At 33.8% G+C, this 17,587-nt stretch overlaps 1 protein-coding gene across 2 annotated transcripts; it reads left to right on the forward strand.

The window, feature by feature from the left end:
- Positions 1–50: 50 nt before the first annotated feature.
- On the forward strand, positions 51–10,044 carry LOC139430219 (uncharacterized). 2 transcript variants are annotated; one of them, XM_071196884.1, is made up of 2 exons: positions 51–8,351; positions 8,404–10,044. In XM_071196884.1, coding segments are annotated over exons 1-2 (1,422 nt in total). In that variant the 5' UTR covers positions 51–6,930; the 3' UTR covers positions 8,405–10,044. The 2 variants fall into 2 exon arrangements, with proteins under 2 accessions (XP_071052985.1, XP_071052986.1); XM_071196885.1 differs by having other exon boundaries at positions 51–8,348.
- Positions 10,045–17,587: the final 7,543 nt, after the last annotated feature.

A 17,587-nucleotide genomic window follows, 5' to 3' on the forward strand; every position in this document is an offset into this window, starting at 1 on the left:
CACAGAATCTGTCTTTCGAATATCATTACATTTTGACGGAATTGATTGAAACGAAGTATGCGTCTTTTACTGGCGTAGTTTTGATGCGGTTTCATTTCAATTCTGAGACCATACTATTTTACAATACCAGACTAGAACTTATTACAATAATACATGTATGACCAGTAAAATCGACAGCAACAAAAATATTTTGTACCAAAGTATTGATGGTTCAATAATACACAAGTATTATGGAGGCCATACACCTTAGGGTTTGCATGATGGTTTTAGCCTTGCAGGTATAACCGAGTTTCGTATTGTACACGTTATACACATACACGTTAGGGTTTGCATGCACAGTTTTGTAATAAACTCTCAGTTAAAGACAGTTGGAGCTACGTGACGGTATGTGTAGGACAGTTATCTACACTACTGTGCACAGTATACCAAACTAACAATGGACGACGACGATGTGATGAGCTATACTTGGCTTAACACTTGTTCTACAGAATAGAAAAATAAGAAGAGCTCGCTCGGATTGGTGTAAACGCTGGTTATTGAAAAGAAAGGAGTTCTCTCACGTAAATTTGTTAAATGAATTGAGATTTACACCAACAGATTACAAAAATTATTTATGAAATGATGAAAATCTTTATTTGAAACTGTTATCATTGATCACTCCGTTAATACAAAGACAAGGTACTGTTATGAGAAATGCAATATCAGCACATGAGAGACTGGCAGCAACATTAAGATTTTTTGCTACAGGAAGAACATACCAGTGGCTTAAACTGTCATACGAGTGCGGTGGTGTGCGCGCACGACCTTCCACCGTCGCAGACAATAAACTGCGAACCACTGAAAACAAACGGAGAAGTCTGAGAACTGTATATGCAAGCTCGCTGGACGCCACACACGCCTGGTTATGCATGCACGCAAACGTATCCGAGCTGTAGCAAATATCAGTTTTGATATTTATTTTGCTTGGTTGCATGTACATGCGCCGATAACTGTACAATTTTATTACATACACGCTAGAGTTTGCCTGTCAGTTATGCATGTAAGGCTAAAACCATCATGCAAACCCTATGGTGTATGGCCTCCATTAGTGTATCACTGCTTTTTCCTCGGCGTCTATTTCTTAAAATTAAATTTTTTTTTTATAAAAATATCAGTGATTGAATTTTCTGTACTTTCGTATTGTTGATGAAAATCCGCTTACATGTTTCGACCTTACAGGTCATCTTCAGAAGCGCTACAATTAATGAATGTAAGATTTTTTTGTTATAAATTACTACTAATAAAGTTAAGTTACTTGTCATTATGAAAAATTAAAAAAAAAAGACCTTCCCAATAAGGGACATAAATACTCCATTCCAACAAGTCAAGTAAACCTACCCACACTAGCCATAGAATTAGAAAACAACATAAATGGATTGCCAGAGGAAGACAGCTTGAGAACTACATAAAAGAAAAGAACAAGACATTCAAAACAGAAACAATACACACATCAACACCCATAACAAACATTGGAAAAAAAGAGAACAAGACATTACGTAAGATAAAGAATAAAATAAAAACTGACTCCGTCATTGTAACAAACACGGATAAAAATGCAGGTCTAGTCATTTTAGAAAAACATTTATACATCTCAAAAACTTTTTTGACGAAAACAGTTTCATTGAAATGAACAAAAATCGTAAAAATTCTTTTCACAATAAGACTAATAAGACAGTAGTAAAAGGTGCAGAAAAGTTTTTAAAAGAAATTAATGCCAATCCTTTTCATATTCTACCAATGAATCCAAAAACTCCTCTGGTTTATTCACTTATCAAATTATATAAAAACAATTTTCCGATTAGAGACCCATCATATCTTCTATAGATTGAAGCACATACGGAATTTGCGAATTCTTAATCCAATTTTTTAAAAATACTATTAATTTCAAAGCTGACTTTGCCATTAACAATATGAACTTATAAACACCTTAAAAACTTTACGTTTACCTAAAAACTTCACCAACCCAAAGCAACATTCCAGTAACTGAAACACTAAATATAGTCAAAAATATCATAAAAGATACATAAGATACTCAATCTATTTAAAATATGCACAGAACAATATTTTTGCCAATTCAATGACAAATTTTACAAATACAATGGGGTCCCTATTAAGCGGTCTCCTCTCTGACATATTCCTTAATAACATAAACGACACAATTTTACACATAGATGATTTAATTAATAATAATATAGTACTATGGCATAGATATGTTGATGACATTTTAATAGTTTGGAATGATGATGGCATAAATATGATTGACAACGTTCACAAAAGTTAGTTTCACAAAATTTATATATTTTTACAAATACTTATATAAATAACCTAGATAACAAACTTAAATTTACCTTAGAAATTGAAAAACATAAACAACTAAACTTCTTAGATCTCACCTTAATTAATACTGATTATTCAATTGAATTTAAAATATATAGAAAACCAACAAAAACAGACACCATAATTCCATACAACTCCCACCATATGAACACACATAAATTAGCAGCTTTCAAAGCTTATCTATACAGATGTTTCAACACTCCCCTTCCAGATGAAGATAGGAACACAGAAAGAAATATTATTAAAGATATAGGTTTTCAATTATCCCAAATGAACAATTTCATTAATAAATTCATTTTGAAACAATCTGGTCTTCATCCATTCACTCAAAACATTAACATTTATAAATCAATCACTTTCCACGGTAAAATTGCTTATAACATTACAAATATTTTCAAAAGATACGGGAATCAACATATCGTATAAAAATAATTGCACTACAAAAACTGTTACATAATGCTAAAGATAGGTTTGACTTGTTGGAATAAAACGGTGTTTATAAACTTGACTGCAACACATGTGGAGCCACATGCAAAAAAATAAAATATTTGACGATAACCAACATGGTTACAGGACCGGAAGATCGACGATCACAGCTGTTACCCGAATGATACGCGATGCCACGGAAGCTCATGACAATCGGGAAAGCGTGAAAATAACCTGTTGCGACCTCACCAAAGCTTTTGACAAGGTGGACCGTAATCTATCGCTGTATAAGCTCTCCTTTTACGGCGTAAGGGGATTAACATTAAGTCTAATGAAATCGTATCTGAGTAACAGAACACAATATATGTCGCTTGGAATGGTTTAATATCCGATGTGAAAAACAATAGATACGGTGTACCCCAAGGATCAATCCTGGAACCCATCTTATTTATACTGTTTATGCACGATCTTCCTCGAAACATAAAAAACTCAGAAACGTATCTATATACGGATGATACGTCTTTCGTAGTAAAGGAGAAATCGAGAGAAGAAACACAATTGAGAACTAACGATGTCTTGGAAGATGCGTCAAATTGGTTGCGAGCGAACAAGCTCATGCTCAATGATAAAAAGAATCAAAAAATTAACTTTCTCACGAAAGGAAACGATAACGTGGTGAACTTTCTTGGCTTGACGTTGAACAATCGTCTCACCTGGGACGACCATGTGAGTGCCCTTTGTAGAAGACTCGCGAGTGCAGTTTTTATGGTGCGAAGATTGGTGAAGTGTACCGAACATGAAGTAGTAAGAACAGCATATTTCTCTTGTTTTCATGCAGTGACCTCATATGGCATCTCCATTTGGGGTTCAGGTCCGGGAATCAACAGGTGTTTAAGCTACAAAAGAGTTGTATCCGTGCTTTGTGTAATCTAAAAAATTTAGAATCATGTAAAGAACATCTCTATAACATAAACTCCGTACATCACGAGTATCCAGTGAGGTGTGGACTACCAGGGTACAAAACTTTATAACAAACTACCGGATTGCATAAAGAACATGAGCGTTTTAAAAATCATGTTAAACACTTTTCAGTGTCTGAGGCCTTTTACTTGGTAGAAGAATTTTTAAGTAATACCTACCGAATAACCGAACTGTATTAGTTAATTACTGTATTAGATACTCATTGTTGAAGTATACATATGTATTTCGTACGACGTCTGTCCAAAAACTTTTTTTTTACAAATAAATAAACATTGACATACAGGTGTCCCGTATCTTCCGCATCAGAGCATTATAAGGTTGTGGGATACATTATTCTGATTATTCTGAAACAGTTCCCGTACGGTTATTATAAACATTTCGAAAAAAATTTATTAGAAAAATCGCTTCAGAATAATATATCCTACAACCGTATAATGCCCTGATGCGGAAGATACGGAACAACCTATATACTGGCGAAACAGGGAGAGCCCTAAGAACAAGAATCAGAGAACATTTAATAAAACCTAACTCAACTTTCTGTAAACACCTCTCTTTACATAATCACACTTTTGATATTGAAAACAACATGACACTATTACATAAACAAAATAAAGGTCACAAACTTGAACTCCTAGAGAGCTATGAAGTAGATAAATTTATAAAAAAATAACACACAACTTGAGTGCCTTAATAACCAGGTTTTTCTTTCAAAAACACTCTTATATAATTGTCTTAACAACTCATTTCCCCAAAATACTGAGGATCAGTGTACGTAGCCGTACACACTGATCGCAGATTTTGGGGTCCCTTTCCAATCCCTAAAAATTTTCAATAATTTAGTCTCCAAATGTTACCTTATGTTACATTACTTTACCCCCTATTAACAATAATTAACTGGAAATTTTTTCCCGTTATAAATATTATCGTTTTTAATTAAATTTTGAAAAATAATCCTTTCATAAACAGTTTATGTGGAGTTGGCTCGCTTATATAAAAATTCATTTACTTATTTATAGCTTTTGTTTCTCTATTGTTTCAATACATTTAACGCTTACAAAAATTAAATTAATTTTTCGAATATCCTTTCGAATTTTAACACATGCGCATTGGTTATTTTTATTTTTGTAAATCTGGTTTTCTCGAACAAATAAAAAGTGGTCTCTTGCATTTCAAGCATTTTATTTTATAACTTTTCACTGTAACATCCGTATTGTAATTTTTATTTTATTTTTACGTGTAATTTATAACTTTTTTAAAATTAAGTTTTACATTTATAATTTACATTAAGAATTTTTATTTGATGTGCCAAAATTTATAACATGTTTGAACCTCAACTTTGCATAATGACAACTAAGTTAACTTTATTAGTAGTAATTTATAACAAGAAAATCGTGTTTTCATTAATTGTAGCGTTTCTGAAGATGACCCTGTGATGTCGAAACATGTAAAGCGGATTTTTATTAACAATAAAACTACGAAAGTACAAAAATTTCAATCATTGATATTTTTATAAATCAAATTTAAATTTCTTAAAATTACTGGTATAATGGATTTTATAATTAATGTTGATGTATTTGTTAATACTAGTTTTATTCCGTACAACTTTCCCATACGTTTTGCTCACAGTGGCTGTTACTGATATTTCCCTGTACTTTTCGCACTTCATTTATTCTTCTGGTACATTTGTTCGGTTTATACAGTCCTGGAATATTTTTATTAGATATTCGTATTATTTTTCCGGTCCTCATTTATTTAATTCTGCCGGTATACTTGTCGACTTTAATTAGGAAAATTAAATTATTAATTAATTAGAAATTTAAAGAATGTTATTGATTATTTTTTAATTATAAGAAGTTGAAAAAATCCATTTTACCAGTTTTAAATAATAGATATTTTTTGTACTTTCACTGGTTTATTTTGTTATATTTTTGTCTGACTAGCTTCGCCCTAAGGGCATCCTCAGAGACTCTACAGAAATATCGATCTTTAACATTAGCAAAAAACATTATCAAACATTAATTCAACTAATACATCGTAACAAAGAATAGATTAACTTACAAAAGTCTTTACTTGTTTCAAATTTAAAATACAATCAAAACTTGAGAAACATTGTAGTTTGTTCAATAAAACATCTTGGTAAATAACATTTAATTCCGAAATTACATGAAAAAATCTCAAACAGCACGTTACATTTTAGAAATGGTTATTTTATTTGCAAGTGAAAAACTACCAAAAATCATTGGTTTTTATGTTTTTGAATTTAAATTTGAAATTTAGGGACTGATTAGATTATTTTATTATATTAAAAATGAAATTGAAAAATGAATTTGTTTGATATTAATAAATTTGTGTAATAAATACATTGTAAACAATGTGCGTTATGAACTAGTTACAGGATAAAAAAAAAACAATTATTTCATATTCAAAATTAATAGTCACAAATGCAGATAAAAACGCAGGACTTGTTATTTTAGAGAAACCTTTATACATTGCAAAAACTTTACAATTTTTTATAGAAATAAAAAAACCCTACTCTTGCATTCCATAACAAAACTAAAAAAGTTGTCAAATCAGCACACGATTTTCTTGTACAACAAAACATAGCTATATTTAATTCTGTACTAATGAACCCAAAAACTCCAATGGTTTACTCTTTAATTAAATTACACAAAAATATATAACCCATAAGACCGATTGTTTCTTCAGTTGATTCAAGTACTTACAAAATGGGTAAAAACCTAGGTAGACTTGTGCTATTTGTTTTGACGTACTCAGGGTTCATGTCTTATGGCCTGAATCAGGATCGACACTGTAGTTTTACTGCTCCTTCACGAGGTGCCCCTGTACCAAAAGTGTCGGATCTAGACTTGCCAGTCGTTAAACAGGCCTCCCGCCCGGCTGTCGTCGCGTGGCTTAGGGCTTGCACGGGAGTTAACGTGGCCGGGGACGACTGATATAGTCGAACCCGTTATACCATGCATGCCTATTGTTTGTGGACCTGTTCCACGGGCAGGGCATGCGGGGGATCTTGGCTTAATTGCCTGGGTCGAGAGGAGACAACCTCATTAAAAACCCCAAAGTGAATGTGGAACAGCTTATGCAGAACACTTTAGGCTGTCGCCTGACGGTCTAGTCATCCGGGAAGTGATGACTGTTAATAAGCGGACTCTGGAGACCTGCCGACCTTCAGTTTCAATAGGCTTATCGGGGTATGGGAGCACTGCCTCGATGGACTACCCTTTCTACCCTACTCGTGGGATTTGTATGGAGACACCCAGTATTAATAAAACCCTAAACGAGGGGGGGATAAACCTCGATCCTGAAAAGGAAACAAACAAGATGGAGGATAATCCTCCATCACAGTCGACACTTGCGGCAGCCGGATCGTCCGCGCCCAAGATAAGTTCTTCCTCTCTTGAAGAAGTTCTGCACTCTAAAGGGGAGGAAATTGAAGAGGAAGCTGTCAAGGTACTAGACAGTGGAACTCTAAAACAAAAACGCCTGAGGCTGCCAGGGTCTTCTAAAAGGAACTTGCGCAAGCTTATGGGGAGCGGAGTGCCTTATGAGACCGCCCTCAAGCAGGTGCTTGACAAATTTAAGACTCCATCGGAGGAGAGTGCGATGACCTCTAAGCCTTTGTCCAAGAGGGTGCACTCTGATGGGTCCACGCTTGAGCAACTGGCTAAAAAGCCCAAGCCGGCTGAGACCCAACCGACGGAACCCATAGCTGGCTCAGAGAAGAAGCTAAACTACAAAGCTGCTGTGAGCGGTATCAGGGTTGGATTAATCCACCCAGACTATCCCGCCCAACAGTTTAACGTAGAACAGGTGAGGTTGCTACGGAGGGAGGTTATTTCAGCCGTAGACAACATTAAAAAAGTGGGTGTGCGAACGCAAGTTCGGTTTGAAAGCTGTGCGATGTGTTCAGGTTGGCTTTTGGTCACCTGCGCCGATGCCTGCTCGAAGAACTGGCTTGTGAATACAGCCAAAAACCTTCATCCATGGGAGGGTGCCCAGATTAAGGCGGTCGTGGGGAGTGATATTCCCAGGCCGCACGTCTGCGTAGCATTTATTCCAGACGATGTAGTTAGTGTTCCTCTCACCAAAGAGACGGTGTTAACCCGATTGGAGGTGATGAACAACTCACTCCATACATCCGAATGGACGGTTTTAAATACCACCAGATCTGGACCGGGGCATACTTGGACCTTCGCGGTTGATGAAGTGTCTGTCAAGGCCCTGGAAGAACTGTGCTGGCGGCCGTACTTCGGTTTTGGAAGAATTCAGTTTCGACTGAAAGGAAAGGGAGTGGAGAATCCCACACCAACCGTGGAGAAGACGGAGGCTGTGACAGTCGCCCCGTCGACATCATCAGCCCCCGCAGCAACCAGCACTAACTGTGGAAAGATTTCCGCACCCACCGGGATATCTAGCAGGGGGCGTTATACAGGTACTCGTTCAGCACCAAGGGAGAGTGGAGGAAGAGGAAAGTTTTTTACTCCTGCCCGAGGCTCTAGAGAGCGCTGGAATGAGGGGCCAGTGCGATGGCCGCTCCATCCCAAGCGGTAGTAAGTAGGTACTGTACTCAGCTCAATGGTTAAGTCCATTAACTGTTTACAGATAAACCTGTAAACGGCGGTTACGGCTGTCCTTGGCAGAATCTGGATGAGTGAGCGAATTGTTAGAATTGTCGGACTGTTAATAACGTTGCCGCCAAACTAACGATGGCAACACAGATCTAGTACAAGATGCAATACAAGATGTTGGCAGGTGCAAGATACAAATATTGGTTACGATTATTCTAACATGGAAGAAATTTTTAACCTGTTTGAACTTTTATGTCATCAAAATTGTACATGAAAAATCAAGATATAGTATGCAAAACATGGTTGTCTACTGCAGTAAAAGTAATGGAGGATGCTGCACGAGAAGAAATGGAATATGCCAACCAAAATGTCAGTGACGATGTTCCATTAATCAGTGATTGCTATAGATATATAGCAACTACTATAGATATAATACTAGATACATAGAGTTACACGATTGGGGACACAGGATCCCGAAGGAATTCCTGAAACCGCTTTCAACGAGAAGCATCGGGGCAATTCGCGCCGCTAGGATGATTACGAATCAATTACTTCATAATCATCAAACGAAAAGTTTAATTGTAGTTAAAGTTATAATTATAGTTGTTTCTTAATTATTTTAACATTAATTATTTCATTCGTTTTACATTCAATGTTAACTTTTGTGCGTAAATAAATTTTTTAAAAACAAACCAACCCCCGTGTTTATTGTAATTATAGATATAATACAGACTAGAGATGGGGGGCCTGCAGCCTTCGTTAAATTCTTGTGCGGCCTTCATGAAAAGCTAACTCATGTAGGTTACAAAAATTAATAAAGAACGATTTGATTTGTAAGTTTCAATGAAAACTGATTATATCATATATTTCAAATGTTAAAGCTATAACACTAAAATTATTTGTAACATGCTTGCAGGCTTGGATAATTCTGCAATATACAAGTTGATTTTTATATTGTAACAAATTTGATTGAAGGTCTTTCATTATCCCAAGTTTAAGTATTGTCGTAAACAGAAAAATAGGACAGTATTCTTTTTCTAATGTAAACTGATCCATGATAATTCAATTTTGAACAAATCAGCCATAAATGTAAAGTTAAATTCAAGCAACTAAATCTTATTGAAAAAAGGTTACTTGATTTTTAGACTTGTTCATTTTTTCTTTGTCCGCGACAGTACTTTGTATCTATAATGTATTAATAAATTATACCCGACATGATCCTAAATATTAGACCATAATATTGGTTGCCTATCGCAATGTGTACCGATATCGTAATAATTATTTTAAATTTAGTAACAAGTTTTTTTCCATTTTCTGTTAGTTAAATGGTAATAGACATATTTTTGAAAATATGAAAAATCGTTTCCGTCCATCATATCTTTAGATACTAGGGTCAAATGTTTCGCGATAAACTGCGATGTACATTTTATTTTCAGTAAAATGAGGGTACATTAAATATGAATAATACTATTAAATAAAAATCTAAAACTTGCTTCTTTATGTTTTGGTATGATACAGTCGTTGGCAGTATTTTTTCTAAAGATGTTAAATTCAAGTATATTGTGATTAGTGTTTCGATGGATTTCTAGATCAAGAAAATTTAATTTGTTGTTATGTTCTACCACGGTAGTGTATTCAAGGCTACTTAAATTGTTGAATAAATTTTTCAAACCAACTAGCTGGGCATTATTACCATTATACAGGCTGATTCAAAAAACCGCTGAGAGACTTCTAGAGTAGATAATATATGAAAAATTAAGATGAATAGTCTTAATATACAAAGTTTTGTAAGAGATCAATTGATAGATAATTGATCACTTTACACGAAAATACTGCCCGCTTGACAAAATTAGCAGTGGCGCTCGTGAAGATCGACTGCTTAGGCGGAAGGCTACCAGGGGTCGATTTCAAATAACAGGGTTAATTGCTGTGGATTGGACGCATCACGCATTTCTGTACTCGCATCGGCATCGGCGAGTACAACAGTAATCGGCATCGTTTAGAATCGGTATCGGCGAGTATACATCGGAGAGATTTTGTTTATGCTGAAGGAATGTACAAGGTGTGTCACGACGAGATGAGTCAAACTGCTGGCACTATTTTTATCAAAATTATTTATTTACGATACAATGTTCGCTTTATTATTGAAACGATTCGTCGCAAACCTCCGCACCATCATTTTCTAGTGTGATTCGTTGGTGTGGTCTTCTTTTCCCTCGCTTTTCATTGACAAATGACCACATCGCTCTACTTTTATCTGATGAGTTTTTAATTTTATCTAGGTTGTATAATTTTTTTGCGTCGTTAAGACGTTGACGATAGTTTCTTCTTTGTCGTTTATATAAATAATTCATTAGCTTCGGCGGTGTTTATATTTTTTTGTTGTCCAATGGAGATTTTTGGGTGATACACTCACCTGTTTTATTCATGTTTTTTTTTGGTTTACATTGTTATATATTCCTTGTGGGACACGCGTCGTTATATATTGTAATTAATGTCTTGTGAAACCAGTTGAATTTATCTTGTACAGTAATTGATGGGTTATACAGGATGTATCTGAATGACTGCAACAAACTTCAAGGGGTGATTCTTTAGTGAATTTTAAGGGTACTTTAATATATGAACCATGGGCGACTTCGGCCTCCCTGGGAGCTACGCCCCTCCAAAAATGGCGGAAAATTTTGGTTTAATTTTTTTTTCTCAAAAACCATAAACGCTAGGAAAATGAAATTTAGGGAATATGTTTAACTCATAATAGGGCACGTTTTGATACTATTTGTACTTTCAATCTACCCTTCTAAACTACTAAACGTAACCACCCCCGTTCAATTTATGCCTAGATTTTTTTTTATGAAGATGATAAATACATTGGAAAAATTTCAGTTAGATAGATGAAACTATTTTAAAACTTTTTTGTCTCTCTGATGTTCTTCTAAAAATTAATAATTTCTGAGAAAAAAAATAATTAAGCAAACACTAACTGTTAAGCTGTAGTTAATCGGTTGTTAATCGAAAGTTGGAATGAATTTTTAATGAAAAAATCTTAGTAGGCTTTGCAATCTTTGTTAGAAATATTTTTGACGTTTAAATATCAGTGGTTTTCTTACTTTATTATTGTTTTATTTAAAATTTTGAAACGTCGAGTGAACGAGCGTAAATGCGATAGAACTTTATTCAAAAATTAATTTGCAAAATAATAATAATAGTAAGAAAAACTGCAGTGTTTGCTTTACTATTTTCTTTCTCAAAAATTAATCGTTTTTGGAAAAATTTTAGAGAGACTTTTATATATTGTTGTTTTATATATTGTTGGCAATAATGAAAATCATGGAAAAAATGTTTTAAACACAACGATTGTTTACACCATGCACAAGTTATAACAGCTTTATCTCCACAGATATCGCACGTAGGTTTTTCATTGGAAAAGCAAACCTCCACGGGATTTTCAAACCGTTCTGGTGTCTCCTCTACATATCCAGATGCAAACCAGTCGTATTTAAAAACATTAATAAATCGTGGGGAAGACAACTGGTTAAGCGTTAAGGATTGCAATTGTAAAATATGTTGTCCCTGTGGGTATAGGCAAATATTTAAACTTAACATCCGATGGAGTTACTTCACTAATAATTTCAGGGCAGTGGCCACTCCAAGAATCCAGTAATAGTAGTGATTTGGGTCCGGTGTTTGGGAAATAGACATTTTGTAGCCAATTGTTCATATGAGCAGAAGTCAGTTTACCAGACTTTGACGGCAAAACGAATATGTTATCTGCTTTGAACATTGTATTTATTACCCTCGGCGCAAACGTACCAGAGGATTCTTTTAAAACAATGAAAAGAGGAGAAAGTAGCTTTTCATTTGCAGATATGATGGGTTGAATTGTGTAGCTATGTGATGTCGATGACACTGACTGGACGCTTTCCACGGTTTTAACCCCCAAAACCCCTTTTAAATAAAAATAAATTAAAAAAAAACTAAATTAACAATGTAGAATACAATTTGTCATACTTAACCATTTTTTTTCAGTTGCTTTTTAACTCATTATTAATAAATATTTATATAATTATCCTAACTTTTGTGTTATTTAAATAGAATAAGGATAAAAAAGCTTTTTCTGTAGGAGTATGAATGTTATTAGCAAAAATATATTTTCTACCCCAAACTTCTAACCCTTGTAGGTTCTTACAATAGTACTACCTAACGTATAAAAAAATCATCGTGGTAAATTGCACCAAAATCGACAAACAATTTTCGCAAAAAAAAATTATTTTTGGGGTGGTTAGGGTAGTTAACCCCAGCCACCCCTTAATGTCGTATAGGGTTTATTTTACTGCGTAAATCTTAATTTACATCTAATTAGTACTTTTCTTCAAAATATTGTTCAAAAGTTTATCACATTATTCTTAAGGAAAGGGGTTTTCTATCTATACCCCGTAACTTTGCAGGGGATGGTCAGAGGCAAATAAGAAAAAACACGATATCGCCAAAATCGACAGGGTAGTTTTTAAAACATTCCAAAAAACTAAGGGTAGTTTACTCCCTGAAGCCCTCAGATATATATGTGATATATCAATGGAAAGCTCTTTGAAAATGAATATCAGTTTACATTTACCATATTTCGATAGCTATTTTCGTTTTCAGCCTATAAGTGAATATATATATTTCGCCCCGATTTCCAACCCTTATAACTCGCCCCAGGGGCTTTATTAGCACGTATAAAAAAATACGTAAACCTTATTTTTGGCCATACTATCGCTGTACCAAATTTCAACAAAATCGGTGAGGGACAGTTCTGATACTTCCCTTGTCAGTATATGAAATATAGTCTTTTAAACAAATTTCTTAAAAAGATTCAATGCAGTTGGTGTCCTCTTATAAAACCAGTTCATACACCTACTTAAAAAATTTGGCGTCTGCAAATCGGTACCTACCGACGAATAGTCTCAACAATTCGGTATTATTCTTGAAGGACATATTATCGATTTTTCCCTATGCAAGAAATACTAAAATATATGCAGCTTATTTTAGGTTTTTCGTAGTAATAAGTTAGTAATATGTTAGGGCGCGTATAGTAAAATTTAATTTTTATGAATGGCGACACATAAGTCACCCTGCCATCTAGGCATCATGACCACGAACTAAATTCTTTGAATTAGCGATATTCACCTCCAGGTTCATCTTTGTAATAGTAATATATGTGTAGAAAAAACAATATTTTCTTTAAAAGATGATATTTTATTTTTTATATTATCGGTGCTACAAATTTGTTTCGGTTAATTAAACCGTCATCAGGCACCACTGTAATATTGAAACTTAAATTAATTTTAAAAATTATCTTATATTACTACTTGGTCTTACCGTCTAATTGTCAATAATAAGTTTTTTGATGATGTAGTTGGAAAAGACATGTTAACATATGTCACTAATTATGCGTTCTCTTAATACAAATGAATAGATTACACTGATACAATAAACACACTACAAGTTGAGAGATACAAAGAACATATCTCAAAGAGTAATTCGGCGTTTTTTAAACACATTAAACAAAACAATCATACAGCTAGTTTAGATAATATGAAAATTCTAAAGCCATTAAATAAATCTAGAGAAATGGATTTGTGGGAAGAGTTCTATATAAAAATAAATGAACGAGAGCATCTATTAAATGACATAACTGAATTTAATAATAACCGATATTTTTTAAAATTTGTGAATATAACATAAACCAGTTCCTTGACCTACGTTATTTTTCGTACAAAAATAGCCCTCTATCACGTATCTCGATTTTATACTTGTTCAAATTCACATCGATGTTATTTTGTTCCCCGTTTTAACGTGTTGAATTTTATTATATTTTTAACTATTTATAGTGGGTTTTATATAACTTTAACTCTTTACTCTCAACTTGTAGTGTGTTTATTGTATCAGTGTAATCTATTCATTTGTATTAAGAGAACGCATAATTAGTGACATATGTTAACATGTCTTTTCCAACTACATCATCAAAAAACTTATTATTGACAATTAGACGGTAAGACCAAGTAGTAATATAAGATAATTTTTAAAATTAATTTAAGTTTCAATATTACAGTGGTGCCTGATGACGGTTTAATTAACCGAAACAAATTTGTAGCACCGATAATATAAAAAATAAAATATCATCTTTTAAAGAAAATATTGTTTTTTCTACACATATATTAAATTCTTTGGATAACTATATACAGGGTGATTCACATAAGAACCGACACAGAGCAGGGACATGTAGAGGACAATGAATTAAGATGATTTAACGCAACTTACCTCTATACCAAGTTGTATCCCTGAGGAGTTATAGGCCTTCAAAGTTGAGTGTTAAATTTTTAAAACATTCAATATATTCGTAATACAGTAAGCTAGAAATACCAAATTTGGTATACGTTATGAGTGTACCAAGGGTATTAATTGGTAGTAAATTGAGATCAATTGAGGCATTTCTAATGGTTAATTATGGGTGATGGTACCCTAAATTTTGACAGACTTTTTTAACCGTTTCGCGGATTTAATACAATATTACCTTATTTCATGTGGAATTTAATTCTAAAACTTTTTTTAATCTTATTATTTTTTAAAACACTTTGTCGTTTTCATAAAAAACTCAAATAACTAAAGACACGTATTTCGTTAATGTTATTTAAAATAAACGAAAATTCAGTAGTCGGCTATGAAATTGTACGTCAAACTTGACAAATAGGTTATAAAGTTATTTGCGTTATTTGATTTTTTAGTTATTGCTTACTGTTTGTTTTGAAAATGTCCGGAAAATTTTCATTTAGCGAACAAGTGGACATGTTGTTAGTACTAGGTTTCTGTGAAGGAAACTGCAGAAGGAGTGTTGAAGAATATCGGAGAAGATATCCTAATCGCTTGATTCCCCATAGAGAAACATTTTCCCATGTTGAAAGACGGGCTCGAGAAACGGGCAAGTTTTTCAGTAATGCTCGGGAGGGTGTTAGTGCGATTACGGCCCAAGACGAAGAACTTGTTTTAAACATAGTTGAAGGTGAACCAAGAACAAGTACAAGAAATCTACGCCGACAAACTGGCACATCGCAAAGTTCTATACACCGACTTCTCAGAGGCAACCTACTTCACCCATATCACATTCAAAAGGTACAGGAGTTGTTGCCTGAAGATTTACTTAAGCGAGTAACTTTCTGTCGACTTATTTTACCTGAAAATATTCATTTTCAAAAGAAAATTCTCTTCACCGACGAGGCTTGTTTTACCCGCAGAGGCATTACAAACTTACATAATTACCATCAATATTCTGATGTAAACCCACATTTATTAGTTCCACGTCACTTCCAACGCGAGTTTAAAATAAATGTTTGGATTGGTATTATTGACTGGTACCTAATTGGTCCAGTTATTTTACCAAATAGATTAAATGGCGATAATTATTTGGAATTTCTCCAAAACACTCTGCCAGATTTGTTTGACGAGGTGTCACTGCACCTCAGGCGGGAACACTGGTTCATGCATGTTGGAGCACCGCCTCATTTTAATATTATTGTGAGGGATTTTTTAAATCGCCAGTATCCAAATAAATGGATAGGACGTGGAAATAATTGCCCACTAGTTTGGCCCCCGAGGTCACCAGACTTAAATAAATGTGATTATTTTCTTTGGGAAATGCTAAAAGAATCTGTATATTCTTCTTCAGTTGCGTCACAAGCAGAATTGTGGCATCGCATTACGGAAAAATGTAATAGCATAAGGAATAATCATCAATTATTAGAAAGAGTGGATTTCAACTTTCGCCGAAGAATAAATTTATGCTTGAGAGAAAAGATAAAGAGAAATTGATAAAAGGTGTTTAGTTGTTTGAGTTTTTTACGTAAACGATAAGGCTTTATAACCTATTTGTCAAGTTTGACGTACAATTTCATAGCCGACTACTGAATTTTCGCTTATTTTAAGTAACATTAACGAAATACGTGTCTTTAGTTATTTGAGTTTTTTATGAAAACGACAAAGTTTTTAAAAAAATAATAACAGTAAAAAAAATTTTAGAATTAAATCCCACATGAAATGAGGTAATAATGTATTAAATCCGCCAAACGGTTAAAAAAGTCTGTCAAAATTTAGGGTACCATCACCCATAATTAACCCTTTGAAATGCCTCAATTGATCTCAATTTACTACCAATTAATACCCTTGGTACACTCATAACGTATACCAAATTTGGTATTTCTAGCTTACTGTATTACGAAGATATTGATTGTTTTAAAAAATTAACACTCAACTTTGAAGGCCTATAACTCCTCAGGGATACAACTTAGTATAGAGGTAAGTTGCATTAAATCATCTTCATTTATTGTCCTCTACATGTCCCTGCTGTGTGTCGGTTCTTATGTGAATCACCCTGTATATCTATAAACAAAGGTTGTAGCCTTGTTTATAGATATACATAGTTATTCAACCGATGTTAGTTTGTGCACATGATACCCAGATGGCAGGGTAATTTATGTGTCGCCATTCATAAAAATTTAAATTTTACTATACGCGCCCTAACGTATTACTACGAAAAACGTAAAATAAGTTGCATATATTTTAGTATTTCTTGCATAGAAAAAAATCGATAATGTGTCCTTCAAGAATAACACCGAATTGTAAAAGACTATTCGTCGGTTGGTACCGATTTGTAGACGCCAATTTTTTTAAGTAGGTGTATGAACAGGTTTTATGAGAGTAAACCAACTGCGTTGAATCTTTTTAAGAAGTTTGTTTAAAAGACTATATTTTATATACCGAGTAAGGCATTCAATTGAGACTACCTAATAACTCATAATAAAACATCAATTTTATCAAAAAAGTTTCAGATAAAACTTTCATCGTATAAAGGCGGAAAGTATTCTGAACGATTTTTATTGCATATTAGTAGCGCCATGAATATTTTTCAATTGTTAAGTATGCTTTTCAAAGGGTACATGTTTTTTGATATGTAATAATAAATTTTGGGCATAATTAATATCTCTGTCTGCTCCATAAACAAAAGTCATTTTAGTTTTTTCGGCAATCATGTTCCTTTCCAACCATAATTAAAATAACCAATAAAGTTACTATTTTACAACATAAGTAATTTGTAATTTGCAATTATAAGTAGTTAGCAGGATTTGTCATGTTTTTTGTTATTATGTATTCATGATTTTCATTATGTTCAGTCAACATAATAAAGC

The sequence above is a fragment of the Onthophagus taurus genome, chromosome 6 (assembly GCF_036711975.1).
Source record: "Onthophagus taurus isolate NC chromosome 6, IU_Otau_3.0, whole genome shotgun sequence".
NCBI lineage: Eukaryota > Metazoa > Arthropoda > Insecta > Coleoptera > Scarabaeidae > Onthophagus > Onthophagus taurus.